Source organism: Anopheles funestus, chromosome X, assembly GCF_943734845.2.
Source record: "Anopheles funestus chromosome X, idAnoFuneDA-416_04, whole genome shotgun sequence".
NCBI lineage: Eukaryota > Metazoa > Arthropoda > Insecta > Diptera > Culicidae > Anopheles > Anopheles funestus.
Window position 1 is genome coordinate 4,124,143 of NC_064597.1, and position 21,255 is coordinate 4,145,397.

Genomic DNA, 21,255 nt, shown 5'->3' on the forward strand with positions numbered 1-21,255 from the left:
TGTGAAGAACTTCATGGGAAAACTTAAGCATTTCCTCTCTTTGTAAAAGTACTCAAAAATTGAACAAGTTACTTCGGGAAATTGATGGATTTCGTACAGGAAGACAAGCAAATCCTTGGAACATCTTAGACACCCGTCTTGACATACAAACTGAAGTTATTATGGCAAAAGAATGATGCTTCTGATAATGAACAGAATAAATAGAGAAGTTCATAGCAGTCTGGGGAGTCTGTAATCTGTGTTGTCTGGAGCAATCCTGAGTAATCTAGGAACACTTGTTGTTGGCACTGTTACTCCACAGATTCTTGATGCAATTTTGAGGCATTCGAGAATAATCGAAGAAGTCCGGATCAGTGGAGTGTTTATTCGGAGTCATCCAGGGAATCTGTTATCTGAGTCGTCTAGAGCGAACCTGAGTAACCCAGGAGTATTGTTGTTGATACTGTTACTCTACAGATTCTTGATGTAGTTTGGGATATTCCACAGCAACCGAAGATGTCCGGATCAGAGGAGTGTTTTCGGAATCATTCAGAGAGTCTGTAATCTGAGTCGTCTAGAGCGAACCTGAGTAACCCAGGAGCATTGTTGTTGACACTGTTACTCCACAGATTCTTGATGTAGTTTGGGATATTCCACAGCAACCGAAGATGTCCGGATCAGAGGAGTGTTTTCGGAATCATTCAGAGAGTCTGTAATCTGAGTCGTCTAGAGCGAACCTGAGTAACCCAGGAGCATTGTTGTTGACACTGTTACTCCACAGATTCTTGATGCAATTTTGAGGCATTGGAGAGAAATCGAGGAAGTCCTGGAAGTGGAAGTGGAAGTGGAAGAGGAAGTGGAGTGTTTGCGGAATAGCCCAGAGAGTCTTTAATCTGAGTAGTCTGAGTAATGTTTTTCCCCAATATCTTGAATAACATCTCAAGATTTGTCCGAAACCCCCTGCCTTCGTACATTCCACATCACAAGAGTACCATTACTTATCTGTCTCGTGGGTAGTCCATGCGTTCTTGTTTGCATCAGTGTACGCACACTCTCGAGACATATTTTCGGCTCAGTATGCCGATTACTTCACACAGTGGTGGCGTGGTATGGCGTCTTGGGGTTTTTTTTTGTGTGTTGAGCAATTAAATACATTTTCCACGCCGTCAACAACCGGTCAATTCTTCTGCGCATGCCCTAAGGTTTACGCATGCTAGTGGAAATGATCTCATAATGTGTGAAGAGAATGATATTTTTTTGTTTGTAAGATATGGGACCAATATTGGGTATCAAACGGAAAAAAACACACATCAAAGATTGCATCGCCTGTGAACACGGAAGTATCAACAACTTTTATTACCCTGTTTTGTCGATCTTCCAAATCCCCTCAATGATTGTGTATTTAACCGCCCTTTGCTTTATTACTGTACTGCACGTGCTCTTTGATTGATTCTTGCTTCTGGAGGCGGGCATGTAGCTGTATGTGTGTATGTGAATGCACACGATGATTGCTTTCATTTCTCACCATGTATACCGACTTCTTAATAAATGTATCAACTTCACTAGATGCCGACGGCACCAACGGTCAACGGTGTTGGATTCTGCACCGAGCGCCATTAATCTAAACAAATGCGATGCAGCTGTACGGTATGAAGCAGGGGGAATGAAAACTCTCGCCTACCATCAGAGATCGCTTGTGATGAATTGTTTATGCGAAATAACATGAGCACGAAGCGGGCTTCGGAGTTGAAGACAGAAGACAAAGAAAGGGAGGTGAATGAAGCGCGGTACAGTGCCCGGCGTGTCGTAAATATTTATGATCATCTCATCGAGATCGATCGTAAGCGTACTTATCGTGTCGGCGCTCAACGGATTGGGTTTGTTTTTTTCTTCTTCTCACACTTTCGCGCGGAATGATGTATACTTCCGGTTGCGATGTGGCGTGTCTTTTTTCCATTCCATTCCTCTTTTGTCTGCGTGCACAACCGCAAGAATACGTAATTCGATTTTTATTGCATACTTTATCGCTTTCCCCTGGTCCCGTCCCGTCCGCCTCGGGCCTTTCGGGCTTGGAAAATGGAGTTTCGAATGTCTTCCGTGCGATACGCGTGCCTTTATTCAATAAGGCCCAAAAACCCTTTTTGTGGATGGTGTGGGAGGGTTAGGGGAAAACATTGAGTTGAAAATATGGCAGCACTTGATATTATGGGGTGGTTTGTTTGTGTTTTTTGCATCAATTTCACGACAGTGTAAAGTTGTGCTGCTTGCTTTGCTACGCAAAATGCATAACTTTAGGCGCCTGATAATAAGAATTGTTTTAAAGTATGCAATTTGCATCACAATGGAGCGTGCTTATTACTTTCCTTTTGTGTGGGGAAGAAACTGGTACTTACCGACAAACGATGTGTCATCAATTTTGGATCAATTTAAAGGATTGCTTTTTTTTGAAACGATATGTTTTTTTTTCATTTACATTTCCATATAGAGGCCGTCCACATTTATTTGATTTAATTTATATTTCGAATACTGTAGAGGATGCTTACCACAGCAAAACGGTTTTGCTTGGGTGCAAGCGAGCGATAAAACCGGAACAAACATGGCTGGGAAAACGGGAGGGCACAGAATATCAGAAGTGATACTCGGCGTAGGTGACTGACCCGAGGCAGGCAGTACCGCGTGCGATCGTATCGACGCGATAGCAGGAACCCTCGGGACACCGCAACACCTAAGGGACGGCCTTCGGATCGAACTCGTACTGTGCGTAGGGTGGCCCGAGCGGATGGAACCGGGCATGCTCGGACGACGGTTCGGACGTCTCCTTCGGTGAGGCACGGGACGAGGCGGTGCGCAATGTGCCACCGCTACCACCGTGCTTCGGTTGCGTACGGTTGCGCTTCAGCGCAAATCGCAACTCGGACGCCATTTCCGAGCAAAGCGATACCTGTGTACGGGGGAGGGAAAACGGGGTGGAGGTGTGGGAGGAGAGAGAGAGAGAGGAGTGGGGGAGAAAATGGGAAAAATGGATAATAAAAAGGTGTTGTGTTAGTAGTGGATCTGTTTCATCTCACGAGCCCACACGTACCTCCTATCGATGCCAAGGTGTTCGATGCCATAATTGGAGACGATGCAGCAAGGCAAACAGATATTATGACAGATGATCAACCCGTCACCGGCAGCAAAACGAATAGAAGAGTAGTGAAAGAAAAACCAAGCAGAAGAAGAAGAAGAAGAAGCGAGGAAAAAGGACAACATATAAAGGAACGAAAGAAGAGTGGAAGAGAATGGAATGGAATGGAAGGTTTTCCCCTCCCCCCGGGTGGGACGGTTTCGATTCGATTGGAATATTGCACCAAACCCGGGGTGGTTCAACTCACGGGAAAAATTGTATTGAAAATTAAATCTGTGAGCAAGAAAAAAACAAACCCAAACAAAATAAAAACCCAGACAACAACAGGACAGGACAAAGGTTCACCTTTTGTCGTGAAGAACCCATTTTTATTAGTTACATCCTTGTGTCATTTTTTCCTTCCTTCTTTCCGTTTTTTGTTTACCTCATGTTAGTTTTTTCCTTTTTTGGTTTGCTTATGCTAAAATTATGCGCCTTCGAAGTTTTCCTTTTTTGTAAAGTTTTTTTTGCTCTCCCCGTGATGAGTTTTACGTTACCGTAAATTTGGGGTGAAGAGAGAAACAAAAAAATCTAATGCCTTCTCTCTCTCTCGCTGTCTCGAATTTCTTTTGCCTCGGCGTTCTTCACAGTTTCCTTTATTATTTTTTTTAACCCACCCCGAGGGCGAGAAAAACCAAAAAAAAAAAGAAACAAAGATCTGCGGCGCATCGGGCATATCTGAAGTAATTGTAAGTAATTGTTGACTACTCTAGATTTTGGTTTTAGTAAAAAATTCCCTAATATTTTGTTCGCGTTCGATTCCTTCTACGATCGGCTCTGGCAGGGAAGGGTTCCTTTTTTGCCCCCGAAACAAAAACTAAAAAACAACTTAAAATAAAACCCACTCACACACCCACACATTCTCTCTTCCACTATTGGTTATGGTTACGATGTACGGGGGTTTTTTTTTCTTGCATAATATTTGTTCACTTCTTCATTCCTTACATCGACGAAATCGGTCACTCACTTTCACTATTCTATATTACGCTTAGTATGTGTTTGAGTGTTTTTTTTCTCTTCTGTTGGGTGGTGTTCTAGATCCACCCCTTTAACGGTAGTGCTGAAATTTTTTGCACCCCGAAACCTGGGGTGGGGGCTACTTATGCCATAAATCGAACCATTACTACTACGCTACCAATTCCAACTGTACAGAGATTTTCCTGTGCGCGTGTGTGTGTGTGTGTGTATATAATTTTCCTGCTCGGCTTAGTTCGGTTCGCGTTTGGGGTTGTCTGTCAGTCGTTCAGGTTACCATTCTAAATGGATGCGTTTACCTAATACTTTAGTAAAAAAAATTAATTAATAGTTTTTAAACGATTATGTCAAAAAATAAAAATAAAAAAACAAAAATAAATAAAAAAAGAAAGAAAAAAAAGAAAAGAAAAGAAAAGAAATTAAAAAAGAAATTAAAAAAGAAAGAAAAAAAAGAAAAGTTAATAAAAGGGAAGTAATAAAAGTAGTAGTTAATAAAAGTAGAAAACTAAAGAGAGATTAGATGATGAGATAACAGAACGAAACAAAAACGAAGGAAAAACTTAACAAAAAGATAAAACGGTAAAGAGCTTAGCGCTTACTTCAGTGATTTGCGTGGTAAAAGTGTTTTGCTAGATCTATTTATCTTCCCTAGGAAACCATATCGTGGTGCTTCCATGTTGTTTTGTTGTTTGCTGTTTGGTTGCGTTTGCAAGAATCAATGAAATGATGATATTTTACACATGCTTTCCTTCTGCACTGCAACTACTGCAAAACGTGTGCATTCGTACCGTTTTAAGTGTTTCCGTGCGTTTCCGCATTATGTCTAGTTCCGTTACGGTTTTCGCTGGCTAGTTGGTCCGGACAGAAACGGAAACCATCACCCGCTACCAGTGTGGTGGTGGAAAATTTAATTTATCTAGCATTGTGTGATGGAGTAATATAAAGAGTTGGTCTGCACAACATGTACCGTAGCGTTGGATGATCTAAACTGAAGCCCCAGATTCGATACTAGCCAAACCGGGACCTTCTACTTGAGCATTGTACAAGGACTAATGGGTCTGTAGTGTTGTCTGTCTTGGAACGTATTAAAACATTTGTGTCAGAAATGGGCTCACGATGTACCTGGGATGAGCGATAGAGCCGTTTGAGCGTGATCTATTCGAATCTACACTCTTTGGGATGCTTTTTTTGGTATGGTTCCTTTGGCAGAAGAAAACATCATACAACGGGGCAGGGTAATTAGCATTTTGGTATCGGGGGGAGTTGAATGCATTTGACGAAACAGAAGAAAAGAAAATTATTATCACGAATCGAGGACAAAATGCCCGATCGGAACAAAATGAAGAGAAACGAAAAAAAACAGTCCAAAACCAAATCCATTCCAAAATGTAGAAAATGGTATGCAAAGCAAAGAGAAAAAGAGAGAGAGAGAGAAAGAGAAAAAAGAGAAAGAGAAGATAAATGACAGAAGATGATGTGGTACAGGGTTAGAGTAGGGAAGGGGGATGGCGAAGAGCGAAGGGTTTTTTTGCGTTAGGAGGGTGTAAAACCCTAGAGCTTGAAAACCGCACAAAAGGAACGTTATTGTTGTGGAAGGAGGGGTAGGGGGGGGGGGGGTTCGTTGGGAAGGAATGGAGCAGTGATAGGAATTCGTAGTTCTTAAAAATGTGGGAGGAACTGGTAAAAGGGGGAAAACAAGGTACAGAGATGCTTACCCGTTCCTCGACCGCCACCTTTCTGCTTTTCCAGACGAACTCACACACGGCGATAACGCACGCAACACCCATACCGCCCATCAGCACGACAAAAACGCCGCCCACATTTGCCAGCCCCAGCTCGTTTGCAGTTGAGCTCGATTTAGACGTGTCGTCCTGTAAGGGAGAACAAAACGAAGGAAAGTATGAAAGTAAGAACTCTCAAGACGGTGGTCACTAGGGCTATGACAGGTGGTACATACCCTGCAGGATCCACCTCCACGCTTTTCCTTCCACCAGCGTGTTTTCAGGATGTGAAGTTTCCCTTCCTCTTGTAGCTTCAGAACTGCACCACTGATCGCCGTGCGGAACGGTGAGTCTGTATGGATGGAAATGGGTTTGTAATTCGTAGTGCAAGATTTCGCACAGAAGAAATTCAGATATAAATAAGACTTGTCCTACAGCACAACGATCCGATGCTCAGTACTCGGACTCGAACTTAGCAATGAACGAATTCGCATGACCAAGAAACCTAGACATGTGATAAGAGCACTCGAAGAAACTACGAATTGATATGAATATTCTGTGAATCTTCAGGATATTCAGTAAAAACTGGGAATTCCTTGAAAATCTTGGAAAAATCCAGAGACTTTCAAGATTTGGTATCTTCAAAATTCCTTGAGTTTTTTTAGATTTTTGAATATTAAAGTTTCATGAGTCTTCAGAAAAATCTTCAGAATTGAATCAGGAGTTCAAAATCATTCATCCGGATTAAGAACTCTGCCAAATTCCTGATCAACTCCGTATCAAAGAATTCGCATGACCAAGAAACCTAGACATGTGATAAGAGCCCTCGAAAAAACTACGAATTGATATGAATATTCTGCGAATCTTAAATCTTCAGGATATTCAGTAATAATTGGGAATTCCTTGAGAATCTTGGAAAAATCATGAAACTTTCAAGATTTGAGAATCTTCAGAATTCCTTAAGTTTTGTTTAGATTTTTGAATATTAAAGTTTCATGAGTCTTTGAAAAATCTTCAGAATTGACTCAGGAGTTCAGAATCATTCATCCGGATTAAGAACTCTTCCAAATTCCTGATCAACTCAGAATCAACGAATTCGCATGACCAAGAAACCTAGACATGTGATAAGAGCACTCGAAGAAATTGAATTGGGAATCTTGGAAAAATCATGAAACTTTCAAGATTTACGTATCTTCAGAATTCCTTGAGGTTTTTTTTTTAGATTTATGAATAATAGAGTTTCGTGAGTCTTTGCTCTTCTGAATTGAATGAATCTTCGTAACAGAAGTTCAGAATCTGTCATCCGGATTAAGAACTCTTCCAAATTCCTGAACATGCTCATGTGTATTGAATTGGGCAGGAATACTGATAGCAGAGTTGCCCGCAACATTGGAAAGAGATAGGAGATTGATTTATAACCTCAGTATCTCTAGTTTATCTCTATTCTGTGAATCGTCGTTACTGAGGAGATACTGGTGATTCCGGAGTCACACTAAATCACAACTTACTTGGAGGCATTGCAATTCCGTAGCCCTTCGAGTCGAGCATGCCGCCCACCTGTGTCAGCTCACAGTTCCGCTCGATCACGTACTCGATCGACGTAGACTCCATCAGGAACGCGTAACTTCCCTTACCCTTCACCACACGCTCCACACCCTCGATGTTGCTTGCGGTAAACACGGACGGGCGAGCCGATTCCATAAACGACCACATGCGCTGATACGTCGTAAAGTTCGAGTCCTGTGAAGGAAGGCATTAACAACAAGCAAGAATAAAATTCGCTGTCCGTATAAGTTAAGAGCAAAAAAAGCAAAACGCTTACCCGGAAGAAGGCAGCCGTACTGCCACCGCGCAACGCACCGTACTTGATTTTCGTCTGCTTTGCCAAATCTTCAGCTGACTCGATCGGTGAGTCCATCCGCTCGACCGTAAGGAAGGCGGCCAGATTGGCCGTGTAAGAGGAGATCATGATCAGCGTAAAGAACCACCACATCCCGGCAACCATCCGTGTCGATATGGCCCTTTTTTGTCGTTGTTGATCCCGGACAAACAAACGGGGAACACACACGTCACGCAAGTGAAAGAGAAAAAGTGTTAGCGTAGTGTTACTGAAACTCTTCCCGCATGCAAATAATAATCCTTATCCGGTGAAAGAACGATTTGGCTTGGGATGTTCTTATCATTCAAATTCTTTTTTGGACAGTTTTCCATTGGTGAACAGATAGAGTGAGTGGCGACTTTGAGCAAAAGCGTTTTTTTTTTAAGGGAACAGAACACAACAGGGACATAGAACGGACACGTACGAAGGACATTGTGTGTACATCAAAAGGCAGTTGAAAGCGGGTAAAGCGATAGCATCATAGCAAAAGCAACAACGTTCTAAATCCCCTACCACAATGAGTAAGATTGTTTCAGACACTCAAAAAAAAAGCTTGTTGTACAGCCGGACAAAGGAAAAAGTGACATTTGAACATAGTTCTTGATTTGATGATGATTTCTCACGAACTCTCAAATCACCACGAATCGTGGATACAGTGGGGCGTGATAGAAATTGCTTAACATTCTAAGAAGCTTCCAATTCACCCGGCTTAGTGGTTTTGATAGAGTGATGAATGAAAATAAAATTAAAAACCAAATAAAAAAACACACTTAACGGTCAAGCGAATAGCGAAGCAACGGACACACACACACAGCCCCGATGGACGATAACGACATTAAAGCTTTACCGCACTCGCCACTGTTCATTTTAATCCCATTCGCCGGGATTACTGGTAAGGGGTTGAACAGTTTTCCAGCTTACCGAGCACAAAAACCGTTCGCTTTTGCCCAGTGACACGATCGAGTGTGTGTTTTTTCTTCTTCTCTCTCTCTCTCTTTCTACTTCTTCTGCCCGTGCCCGGGAGTGCGTGCGTTGGTTTTGTTCGACACGACCAATGAGGTCCTTTCGCTAACGACATTGCGGAACACATCCGCAACAACTAAATAACAAAAAAAAAAATAAAGGGAAAAATGGTGCGACGAGTGGATTGGGAAGAAACAACGGACGTGCCATCGGAAACCAACCAAACGGAGTGGGATAATTTTTTTCCACTACTTTCTATTGTTGTTAATCGAAGGATAAAGGGGCTGGCAAATGAAAATAAAAGGATAAAATGTGTTTAGGTATTGGAAAAGTGTGCGAAGGAAAATTGAGCAAAAAAAAAGTGATGAAACATTCGCCTCCCCCCGACTCCATTATGGAACAAAGGATGGAGTGTTCACTCATCGACAGTTTTCCGACAGCGCTACCGTACTAACCACAATCCTATTGTTTGTGTTTGCTGGGATATTTTTTTTCTATGTCCTAACCCTTTCTATCATTCGCATAACTAGCAAATGGAACGGTTTCGGAAAATCTGGATTGATGCAAATGATTAATAAATGATATGCAGCGGCATGCAGTTCATGCCATTAAAATTTTCTCCATTTCTTCTTGCATCCGTTCCCTCCTCCTCCCCCTTCCCACACCCTTTTCGGTTTTTCCTCTAGTCCCACGACACTCTCTCTCTCTCTCCCACTGAGTGAATCCGCAGACAAATACCTGACAGTGGATTGCTTTTCCTCGACAAAAGATGGCGGAAAGGGGGGAATGAAATAATCAAAGGAGTGGGGGGACGGGGGGGAAAGGTAAAAATAAAACGGAAACAGGTGCGGAAGCTCTCTCTCTTGATTGTATGTTCGTTGCTGTGCGAAAATATCGCTCCATACTGATGAAGGTGGAGAACATTATTTCTGAACTCGTGTTGCATTTTCCTGTTTCCCATTTTTGTGATCTAAAAAAGAGCTTTCCACCACACAAACTGAATTGAAGACCTTAACAAATGTATTTAGTCGTTCTTGCCTTAATATTGATAAAGATACGTTAGTTTGACGTATCCCTATACGTTAGTTTGACGTTTAACAGATAATTTGACGTTAACACGTTAAAGTTCTCCAGGTAAATGAAACGAACGAAGGTAAATGAAAACGAGCCCCATCCTGAAGATATTAATATTGGTAGAAAACCGAGAAATGGCGGATTTTCCGGTGTTGAGTCTCTCTAGTCTTAACATCAGTAAGGAAAAGATTGGAAGAAGGACTTCTGGAATTCTGAGGAATCCTTTCGATGCTTTATACTGCTAAAGATAAAAAGAGTATATTTTACGAATTCCATCAGAACTTCAGGATTCAGTAAGGCTTTCGATAGCCTAAATGTCAAATTCGATTTCAGCTTAGGACTTCCATCAGAACTTCAGGAGTCAGTAGGACTATAGGAGGTGTTAATATTATCAACAACAACTTGAGTTGATCTTAAGAATTCCATCAGAACTTCAGGATTCAGCAAGAATTTAGTTGGCCTAAACAATCAATTTGATTTGAGCTGAAGTTTTCAATCAAATCTTCAGGAGTTGATAGGACATTGTAGGACATTGAGGACTTTGGAAACTTGAGTTGAGCTTAAAAATTCTATCCGAAATGCTAGATTCTTGAGGACTTTAGGTGGTTTTAAGATTGCTGAAGAAAACACGAGTTGATCTTAAGACTTCGACCAGATCTTCAGGATTCATAGGGACTTGTGTTAATTTATAGGCGCAAACTCCTTATGACGAGTGGATGAGTTGCTTTTAAGTCATAAAGTCTTTATTTTAAGTTTATTTTTGTTTTAATATTTGCTTCTATTTTTATATTTTTGAAAGCTTCAAGAGTTGTTAAATTAAAATGTTGTACACTCTGGCGATAAAACTTTACGATTAAAAAAGGCTAGGGAATTGTATATTTGGAGAAGTTTTTTTTCCAACTTCCTGGAATAAGCTCTTCGGAAGCTTTATCCCGATGAAGGGGTGCGATGGTTCGAAAGCAAAGGATTGAGGAAAAAATGGTCTGGATGCAGTCCTGACTTAGTGTTTTGTATGTGCTGGATCCGTTTGAAGTGAACCGTTGATGTGTAGCGTGTAGCCAACGCGATGCGCTCTAATCGATACGGGTGTTGTTCGATTTCGTCCAACAACCTTTCCCTAGCCTGGTGTACGGAGCTGCAGCTGTGGGGAAAAAAGGTGCCTCCTCGCAAGAGTAGCAGCATCAAACGGGGAAGGAAATGATTCGTGTACCAAATCTCGTACCAAAGGTATGCATTTTTTTTTGTTTGTCTCCCAAACAGTAGCATAAGCTTTGGAACATCCACAATGGGTGGGAAACGGACCAGAAGCGAATGGATGGCAGAACAATGTAGATAGAGATGTAGTTGTTTTGTGTGAGGTTTTTTTCTGGTGTGCTAAGCTGTACAATTCAGTTTGATTTTACCTTCTTTCGGCGAAAGCGGGCAACTCAGCCGAGATTGCTTTGTGTCTATACTACCATTCGAGCTCCGAATGGGGGAAAAAAACTATTTCATTTTCCATTTTCGTATTTGTTGTTTTTTTTTTCTTCCTGTAGCGTATTTTCGTACCGAGCCCATCATACCGGTAAGCGATATCGTCAGCGAACATTTTGGTACAAAAAAAAAAAAATCAAAAACTCCTAGCTGAACGGTTCGTCTCGCTCAGTGCCTTACTTCTTGCGCGGTCCCGGCTACCCGGGACCGGGCTGATTGGCGTGGAAACTGACCGGGTCAAAGTCAAGTCGTGCTCGTAAAACTGTTTTTCGGAGCTAAACTTTTCAAATTTCCTCCACAACCCCGCTCTCCTCCCCTCCCTCCTCGCCCTCCACTCCCTTTCCCTCCCCCAATCTCTATTTATCAAAGGGGCAATCGGTATTGGTTCGCATTCCGGTGAAGCCGACCGTGCGTCTCCATCACGCTGTATGGCGCCGCCATCGCGCCCGGCAGCGGTCGAGCGAAAATGTTGGAATTAATTTCAATTTTGGACGAGTTGGAGTAGATTTCCCGGTACCCCTCCTTGTTTGCTAGCTGTGAACACATCTTCCCCCTCCTCCCCCCCAAGGGGTGGAGCTGGCGTGTTCTTTTCCCCCCAGGGCGGCTTCACTCACCGCGAAACAATTCCTGGTGTCCTTGCGGAGTTGTTTTCCGAGGGGGTGGGGATTTTTGTTTTGTTTTTCATACATTGAAGTTTGGAAAAAGTTTTCGCCTTCGCGTCGAAATCTTGTTGCCTAAGACCGTGGTAAGCAAAATGCGGAACAGATGAAAGGGGGAAGAAGTTATCCAAAAGTGATGGAAATAGCAAAAAAAAAATAAAGAGAACGAGAACAAGAGGAAAAAATGAGACTTGTTAAAATAAGTCAACAAACATTGTTCTTTTTTTGAGTGTTTTTTTTTGTTTTTCCTCCATCATTGGCGAGTGTGAACAGGCCTAGCTCGTCACCACCATTTTTCCAGTGGAATGTTAATAAAGACGGAAAGCTGAAAAAGTCACTTTGCTGTAGTTAAAGCTGAAGCAGCGGATGTGGAAAAAAATGGGAAAATAAAAAAAACACACACACTAACAAGTGGAAAATGATAAATGGAGAAAAGACATCCAGACACACACACATACATGACACATTATGGTGATGTTTGCGTTGGGAGAAAATATAAATTTTAATAAACCCTTTATTTTCAACTGTGGCAGTTATTTGTTTCCTTTCTTCTGGAACTACTAGAAAAAAAACGAAGCATCGAAGAAAAAGGTTTATCAGGTGTGTTAGGAAGACATCACAAAAGTAAGAGAATGGTAGTGAGTTATAGCGATAAAATCACATTTTCCTTAAAGCCCCGAAATGACTTCCAGGAAACTTGCGTCCATTTCGGGCTATTCGTCAAATCAAAGAGAGCACTTAAATTTTGTTTTCTATTCGCGTGTTTATGTGAGAACGAGAGAGAGAGAGAGGGATAGTAAAAGGTTGAGAGACTAGAAAAAAAACTAAAAACGAATGATGATTTGAACGATATAAGCAACAGGGAGCGGGAAAACGGAAAAAGAGGAAAATGGGAAAAGTTTGCGTTTTTGTGATCGCTTTTGATGTGATGGTGATGGTTGGTAATACGAGAAAATTGGATCGATGTTAAAGGGGAAGAAAGGACCAGTGAAATCCAGTGATCGATCCCCCGGGCACAGGCACAAATCTCATTCGCAAAAGCTAAGAAGGATCTTTATTAGTGAATTTGAAGAAAACAGAGGCTCATAACTCAGCGATTGTGTTGCTAAAAACATGTTCTCTCTTGTTTTTCGTTCATTTTTTTCTCTCTCTCTCTCTCTCTCTCTTCACCTGGATTAACCATTCCGCAGGGTTTATTTTATATCATTCACTGAATAATCTATTCAACCTTCTCCTTCCTCCCCTCTTTTTGCCAGAAAAAAAACAATTCCCTCGCTGCCTTTAAATTCTTTCCTCCACCTCACTTGAAATCATTTCCCAAATTGGTGGTGATCTAGAACGGATTAGATTTTCCACGAAACAATATTTATTCGCAGCAAATAAGAAAACCAAAATAAAAAAAACTTGAAGTAGAGTTTTTGGGCTGCCAAACAAATTTGGGTTTTTTGTGTTTTTGTTTTTTCCCCCGGATTGTGTGATACGGGTTGTGATGCATTATGGTTTTTACGTCAAACATCATCGTACAGCAAAACGGGGTCCTCTATGTGGAACCCAGCAGCATCTTCGCACCTAAATGCCCCCCCCCCCGTATATTTCGTCACCAAAAAGGGAGTGGCACAGACTATGAATAATAAATTGACGTTATTTCGTACGCATTCTTAATGTGAAAAAAAAGGTGGAAAGCGAGTTCATGATGGTTATGAGGGTGGTCGGTGAAGGTGTAAAAGAGGGAAAGGGGCGAGAGGAGGTTTGGAATCATAAAGAGGATGCTTTCATTTTTCATTTATTCGTGGGATTTTGTCTCAAATTATGCGTGAGTTGGCGACCAACCGGGAAATCATGGTCTCCTCATCATACACCACCAGTTTGCCAGCGTGAAGCGAGCCGCGAGCGAGAACCGAGAATGTTTCAAAAATGTGTTTTTGAATAACAAAAAAAAAACAAAAATGTTTTACAGGGTTTTCCAGGGGGGTTTTTTAAATTGCACCGTGTTGCGAAACTTCAAGAATGTATGATTTTAATGACGATGTGGTTAAAAAAGCAAACTTTTGGATGTTTTTTTTTGTATGTGGGTGTGTGTGTAGAGAACATAAGTTACATTCTAAAGCCACAGCCAAAACACCAGCGTAAAGTGAGATAGACAAATCGGAACAGTTTCGCTTTCAAGGTTATTTTGTTCCTTGCCAGTCGTGGTCTGCTACACGTTGAAGAGCTAAAAATGCATTTTTGTTCCCCCCCGCCTCCTCGTGTTTCCCACTGTGTGCTCAAACGAGATGAAACTTCTAACCGTCAAACCATGAAAACCACCCCTGTCCGAAGTTTGCTGCCAGCGATGGTGGTTAGTGAAAATGTTACTTTCCACAGTGAAGTTCGAGCCTGAGAAGCTTTATCTTGTGAGAAAAGGGAAGAAAAAAGGGAGGTGGGAGGGGGAGGGTGCTGGAGAGAGCACACCCCAGTGGTTCATCCTGGAAAAGCGCACTCGTGTAACCGCATTTAGCTCGAGAGTTGAAGAAAATGGTCGGAAACTTTTAGTGTAATGTGAACCGTTTAGTTACACAGGGGGGGTTCGTTTTATTTTTGTTTAACAGAAACTGTTGTAGGTTTTTTCCCCTCCACAATTCTTTTCATTTTAGGTTGCATTTTTCCCCCGAAAAAAAACGCCCCCCGAACCGGTCAGGTTAGGTCAAACGGGTACGAAGCCACGCATTTTAGACGAGCGTACGGTGAAGTGAAATTTTGTGAAGATTGGTGAAACCGAAGCGTACCTTTCACCGATTGGTACAAAACTGCTGCTGGTACTAAGGGTTGCATTTTATCCGTTAATGCCAGAACCGTACTGCTTTACCGGCCAGCGCTCCAGTTTGGCGTCTGTTGCGAATCCATTTGCATAATTTAATGGTTCTCATCTAAAGGCGCCGTCGGTGTTGGTAGCGAGAAATGAAACGGTTTTGTAGCAGGTGCAGACTCGAGCAGACACTTGAGAAAAAAAGGGTTAAAAAAGAGCAAAAAAACCCCTCTTGAGCGAGAAACTTTATATTTTCTCGTGAAGTACTGGGCGCCTCCATACAGTATGAGATTTTAATTTTTTTTTTCAAAAATCTCAAAAATAATCCAAAAAATAAAAACAACAAAACACTCATAATGTCATTGTGTTACCTTTGTTTGGTATAAAGTTTTAAAAAAAAATTACTTAGTACAATCCAACATTGGAAAATTACCACAACTGACCTGCGGCGTTTCTCAAACTTTACTTTGGGCCAGATTTCAACTGTAAAAGTTGTTGAAAAGATTGTTAGCCTTCTGTGAGGTGGAAAATGTGTAACATGTGGCAGTGGAATGCAACCGGATGCACCAAAGGGGGTACATCATCAAGGGGTCGGTTCATCATTAGCCCTTGAAGGGAAGAGGTGTCGTTTACCGGGAAAACCAAAGGGTCCTTCACACTTGCATGCTGCTAAGGCTCACAAACAGGGAAAGAGTGAAGGGTGGAGGGGGTTGGAAGGGCTAGTGAGTACCCTCAACCAAACGAGTGCCCTTTTTGTGTTGCCAGCAAAATCCCGCTTTCTCCTTTCGATCGTTTTTTTGCAGCAGGCATGCATGGTGTGTTTGTGTGAAGATGGCATTGCTGGTGTCCATTTTGCCCACAAGGTATGGTGAATGGACTTTCACATATCTTCTGCATCGCCACAAACTGGTAACTGGTGTTACAAGAATGTAAAAGGGAAAAACTTTAACCCTCCAGTCACCCTCCGGTCTTTGCACTTTGCCACCCTCTATTACTTCACCAACACCATGAAAGGAGTTTTTGCTGTAAGGGTGGTTTATTTTTTTCCCTTTCCCTCCCCTCCACCCCCTCCACCACCCCTCTCCCCCTTTCTTTGTATTCATAAAATAGTTTCACATTTCGGTGGTATAACCCAACCCCCTTCCACCTGCACCTGGGGAGGAGGAAATATCGCCAATATATGTATGTGTTTTCCTCACACACACACTCGCACATTCGCTCGCAACGGTCACGGTTCAGGCGTGGTGTGTACCGAAGCGGCAATAAAGCACCAAGGAAGATGGTACGAGTTGTGCGTCGATTGTTGCTAAATTTTATGCGCTTCCTTCACTTGCTTGCGTGAAGGGTGGGATAGAGGGTTGTGAGGAGGGTAGGGGGGGAGCGGGGTTGTTGTCCCGTCCTGTGCCAATTTCTTGGCAAGAAGCTTTCTTTGTTACACATCAACAAGCGCTGGGGAAATGATGTGGCAGTGTGTTGAGTGTTGCTGTAAGACACACACACACACACACACGCACACACACTCATTGGAAGCTTCACGTAAGTATCGAACACTTTAGTAACAGCGCCATCGTCAATAAATCAGAGCAAGCGTTCTCGTGTTTCTTGTGACCGGGGGGCGGGTTTTTCGGTGGGTGATTCCTCAACCAACCCCCCCCCCATTCCCCCCCCCCCCCCCCCGGTTCTCCTATATCTGTATTCTTCATATAGATTTTCTTCTTTTCTCTTGTAATGCATTCACGTGGATATGCGTGTGTGTTGGAGGAAATGGCGTTAGTGTCAGACAAAATTTACTGCTAATGGAGTGAATTCGAACAATGGTCCCGTTTCGGGGACGATTCGTGATTGCCTTTGCCGTAAGAAAACGCGTAGGCACACAAGCGACCCCCGGCAAAGCGACAATGATAATAGACAGTATGGTGGAGGGAGAGGAGGGAAAAGGGGGGGCGGGGAAGGGATCTTTCTGATGGTTGCAGGTTTGCTCGATATGCTTCTGTCGCATTGATTTGTGTGGCGACATCTTCTTGCAAAGCGTAATAGGAAAGAAAAGGAAAAAAACCCACGCATATATCGAATAGGAATGGGTCTGGCTGTATAAAAAAACATCGATCCCCGAACGGTGACGGGGATTCCAATTACGTTTATAGGCAGACACGTTGCCCGGTAGAATTCTAAGCGCTGTCACCATCAGCATGGCTACCAGTTGCAAGGAAACAATATATCCTGAAGATTTGTTTTTCCCTTCGTCTGCTTCTTTTCCCTCCTCTTTATTGGGATGGATTAATTATTTTAATTTCCCTTATTTCTAAGCACCAGAAACTGGAGATGGCAGGATGGAATAGTGATGGAAATAAAAATGAAAATGCAAGAGAGAAAAAGCAAATGCTTCATTTATGAATATTCATCAGCTTGTGCTGATATCGATGAAGCCACTTCGTTTCGATTATTATTGGTGAGTGATTTTTTTACAACTCCCCCCGAAAAACTCCCCCATCCCCCTTATGACGGTCCCCGACTCGCATATCATGATGGAAACGATCAGCAATTGATCCTTTTAATTGGTACGAATGCTACATCAACAAGCGGTACGATGATCGATGATGATGATATGATGAACGTGATGGACGGTGGATTATGTACAAAACAATATTTTTGGTGATAGGACGACAGTGATGCAAAACACATACCAGTGCACTGGGTAGGGCACTGCACGATGTCGTATGGAATGGTAAAGGTTGTGTAGCGAAAGAATAAAACGATAGAGAGAAGAAGGAACGGGATGATATATTTTAACAACACACCAAACAGTACTTGAAGCAATAGAAACGCATACAAGCAGCACAAAGAAGAGAGATAGAGAGAGAGCGAGAGAGAGAGAAATATTCGAACGATAATGACAGGTGGCAGGGAGAAGAGTAAGCAGGACAAATATAAGAATAACTAAAAAAATGGTATCAAATTTCATAAAACAAAGAGAAAACCAGCAAAGCAAAAGGATAAAAACGATTTTCAACTATATAAGCAATATTATACAATACGTAACAGAATACTAAAAGTATACTAAACGAATAGAAAATAACGTAATAATATAAAAGCAAAGAACTAATACAAATAACTAAATATAAGTGCATGATTCCTTACAGCTTTTTACTGTATCAAAATTTATTTAACCCTTTAACTTCGTCTAATCTTATCTAAGAAAGCTAATAAGTGTTAACTACAGTAAATAACACTCAAGCTAAACGTAAGAAGAATGAAAAAAATCAAACATTGCACAAACAAACGGGATAGAACAAAGAGAGAAAAAACAATATAGATAAGAATAAGTTAAGTAACAGGTTAGCAAGAGGAGTAAAGTTAAAAGTAACACCTGTAACGTAGGTGTAGTAGGTAACGGTAACGCACAAAAACGATAAAACAAACGAAGCAAACAAAAAACAAATACAAAAGGAGAGAGATCGAGAGAGAGAGAGAAAGAGAGAGAGAAACAGGTCTGAAAACAAGACGTCCCATCAACCGTTAGCACTTACTTGGGAGCAATATCGCAACCCTGCTGCATGAGGGAACCGATCGTAAACCAGAGCGAGTTTAGCAGCGTAAAGCTGTTTTCCAGAAACAGCGGCTCACTGTTGCAGGGGTGTGGATTTTCCCATTCGTACGGTGTGAAGCTGTGTGTGTGTGTGGCGTTAATGGAAGGATGTAGGTACAAGTGGATGGGGAAAGGAGGATAAGAAAGAAGGACAATTCAATTGGTTCCGGCATCCGCGGGTGTTTCCGGTGGGTTGAAGCAAATGAAAGCAATCAAAACCACCATATAACATGGCCGTGGGTTTTTTTGGGGGCCGTTACGGTGAGGTTCGGGCATGTGTGTGTGTGCACGCCATACGGGCAATGATTGAAAAAAGAAAATGAAAAGGCGTAGGTTGTAGAAGACAACAGAAAGAAGAAGAAAAAAAAGGTAATTTGATGAAAAGTGGTGGGGGGGAGTGGTAGGGAGTGGAGGGAGGGAGGTGAACGTGTTGGAAACAAAATGAAGGATCATTGTAGTAAATAAATATAGCAACACGTCGTTGTGTAGGTTTGCTCTATGGGACTGCAAAAATTGGAGTAAAAAAAAAGTATACAGAGATGTCGCATTTCATCCCATAACGCTCGTTCGCACTCACAATCAAAGCTGCTCTTTACCGTCACACCGACACACAGACGCAACTGAGCGGCATGCACACTGGAATAGCTTTTATCAATTTGCTGCTTTGTAGTTTTCTGTTCAGTGATTTTTTTTCTCTCCTTTGCCTGTACCCGGCTTTGATGAAGCGCAGCGTTTCTTGCTTTTGGTTGGATAAAATGTTGACAAGGACTGGCAGGTGTAAGGACTGCCGGTATCCGGTCGCAGCGGAAGATGTTGCTCATTTGCTAACACACCCACACACTCTGTTCAGTACCAGTTGTTCGATTGGAAAGTAATAACAAAAAAAAAATGAAAAGATTCTAAATTTCGGTAGAGTTTTCCAAGCGTGTTGGCATGAGAGACATGAGTCCAAGCCGTGAGTGTCGTATGTTCGTGGTCCTTAAATCGCTTAGCGTGGTTACCGTTTTTGCTGCCGCGGTGAAAATCCGATGTTAAGGCAAAGTTTCGTCCACATTGTTGATGAGCTTCAGCATTCATGTACATCATGTATCCTTCCACTCGTGGCAAATGTGTGTCTGTGTGTGTGTGCTCTACGCTCACGAGCGCGCATGTATGTGTGTAGAAGGGATAAAGCAATCTAGTTATAAATTTATTATCTCACCGTTCGCTTGATCCCGGTAAGCAAACGGATGGAAAACGTGGTACACACGTGCGCACAAACCGCGCTACCTCAGGTTTAAAGTTAACGTTAGCGTAAGAACGTATCCGTTTTCTTCCATTCCGCCCGCACCCCACAAAACCATACCCATACTTCCATTTCGCGTGGAAGGAAAAACGCTTTTCCGCACCATGGTTTCGGTGTCCTTTACACACATGTACCGATCGACTGGTCCGAAAAGCGAACTGCAGAGCTTGAGATTATGTGCTTCACCATTCGCACCTCAAGCACCACGCACCAAAAACCCTTATTTTACTCATCATTCATTCTTCCCACTCCAAAAGAAACCAGCTCGAATGTTTTGCCGTTCGCATTGGTCCAGAGTGCAGAGCGTAAAGGCGGCTGTGGATTAAGATTTCACTTATCGCTTCTTCAATTTATTAAATTGAAATTTAATCCCATCCCACCCCGCCCTCAGGCAAAAACAACAACCGAATAATCCCATCGTTCCGGGTTCGGTCTCGGTATGTACGACTGTCCGTATCGTTTGTCTTTTGCTTTGTTCGATGCGTGACCGTGGAGGTAACAGGAGGATGTGGCGTTTTGTTTTCACATTTTCCACGACCAATTGGGAAGGTAATAGAGCCACAAACATTGGAAAAATGGGGGAAATATAGGGTGAGAAACTGAATGAACGTATGCACGTTTGTATAAGAATCTGCCTTTAAAATATTGCTTGGTGTGGCGGCGTGTTGCTGTATCTTTGGGAACTAATTTAAGCTTCGAAAGACATTAGTAAAACATGCAGAAATGGTGGAACATCGTTACAAAGTTCATCTATGATGTGGGAAAAGTAATATACAACTTTTAAAAATCAACTCTCGATGATAACTTCGAATATCTCGACGACCTTCTGAGGAGATAACTGGACAAAATCACAGATATCTTCAGATATAAGAACAACATCCTTAGATTGTACTATTTAACAAAGCTCACATTTACTGTAAATTAAACTGCAAGTAATGAGTTTTTTCATCCATGTTTGTCATCAAACAAGAAAATTCAAATACCTACATGCAGAAATTGTGAAACACTGTTACAAAGTTCATGTATGATGTTGGAAAAGTAATATATAACTTTTAAAAATCAACTCTCGATGATAACTTCGAATATCTCGACGACCTTCTGGGGAGATAACTGGACAAAATCACAGATATCTTCAGATATAAGAACAACATCCTTAGATTGTACTTTTTAATAAAGTAAAGATCACTTTTACTGTAAATTAAACTACAAGTAATGAGTTTTTTCATCCATGTTTGTCATCAAACAAGAAGATTCAAATACCTGACGAGCTATCGACAACAAAGTTGTGCTTATAGTTTCATGAATCCTTTCCCATCCGTACATACTTCCAGTGGCACAAATCTCCCTTCAATCAAATGTCTTTGATTGTCAGTATCGTACAGAGGTTAAGTGGTCTTTGCTGTGCTGGCTCGTTTCAGCACTGCCATATGTAATCAAAGTATCATCGTGTTTGTGCATGTGTATACATATGTATGAAGTTGGTAATTAGAAATGAAAGGCAAAACTGAGTAGAATATGAGGGGTGGAAGATTCGTTTCAAATCTTTAAAACATTTTTCCTACCCCTTTTAAAGCTGTGGAAAATCAGGTGTCTGTACATGAAGGTGTACGCAGAGAACGTAGGAAGCGATACGATTATTTTAGCATAATTTTCTATGCAGCAATCGCAATCGCGGTTGTTTCGAGGATAATGTTACGTCAAGCCGGGTAA

The 21,255-nt window shown here is 41.9% G+C and overlaps 1 protein-coding gene and 1 long non-coding RNA gene across 10 annotated transcripts in view; one reads left to right on the forward strand and one right to left on the reverse strand.

Annotated features, from left to right (window-relative positions):
* Positions 1-21,255, forward strand: part of LOC125765402 (uncharacterized) — a 99,180-nt gene that overhangs the window by 20,235 nt on the left and 57,690 nt on the right. The gene's annotated exons all lie outside the window — the stretch shown is intronic.
* Positions 2,197-21,255, reverse strand: part of LOC125765287 (glutamate receptor ionotropic, kainate 2) — a 97,796-nt gene continuing 78,737 nt past the window's right edge. For 6 of the 9 annotated variants that reach the window (XM_049430271.1, XM_049430299.1, XM_049430288.1 and 3 more), the window contains 5 exons: positions 7,664-7,862; positions 7,350-7,581; positions 6,078-6,193; positions 5,836-5,991; positions 4,573-5,320 (listed from right to left, as the gene is read on the reverse strand). In XM_049430271.1, coding sequence (XP_049286228.1) covers positions 5,276-5,320; positions 5,836-5,991; positions 6,078-6,193; positions 7,350-7,581; positions 7,664-7,862 — 748 coding nt within the window. In that variant the 3' untranslated portion in view covers positions 4,573-5,275. Of the gene's footprint in view, positions 2,921-3,428; positions 4,426-4,571; positions 5,321-5,835; positions 5,992-6,077; positions 6,194-7,349; positions 7,582-7,663; positions 7,863-18,201; positions 18,340-21,255 lie in introns of those variants that run through there. The other 3 variants (XM_049430254.1, XM_049430318.1, XM_049430308.1) reach the window with 3 other exon arrangements.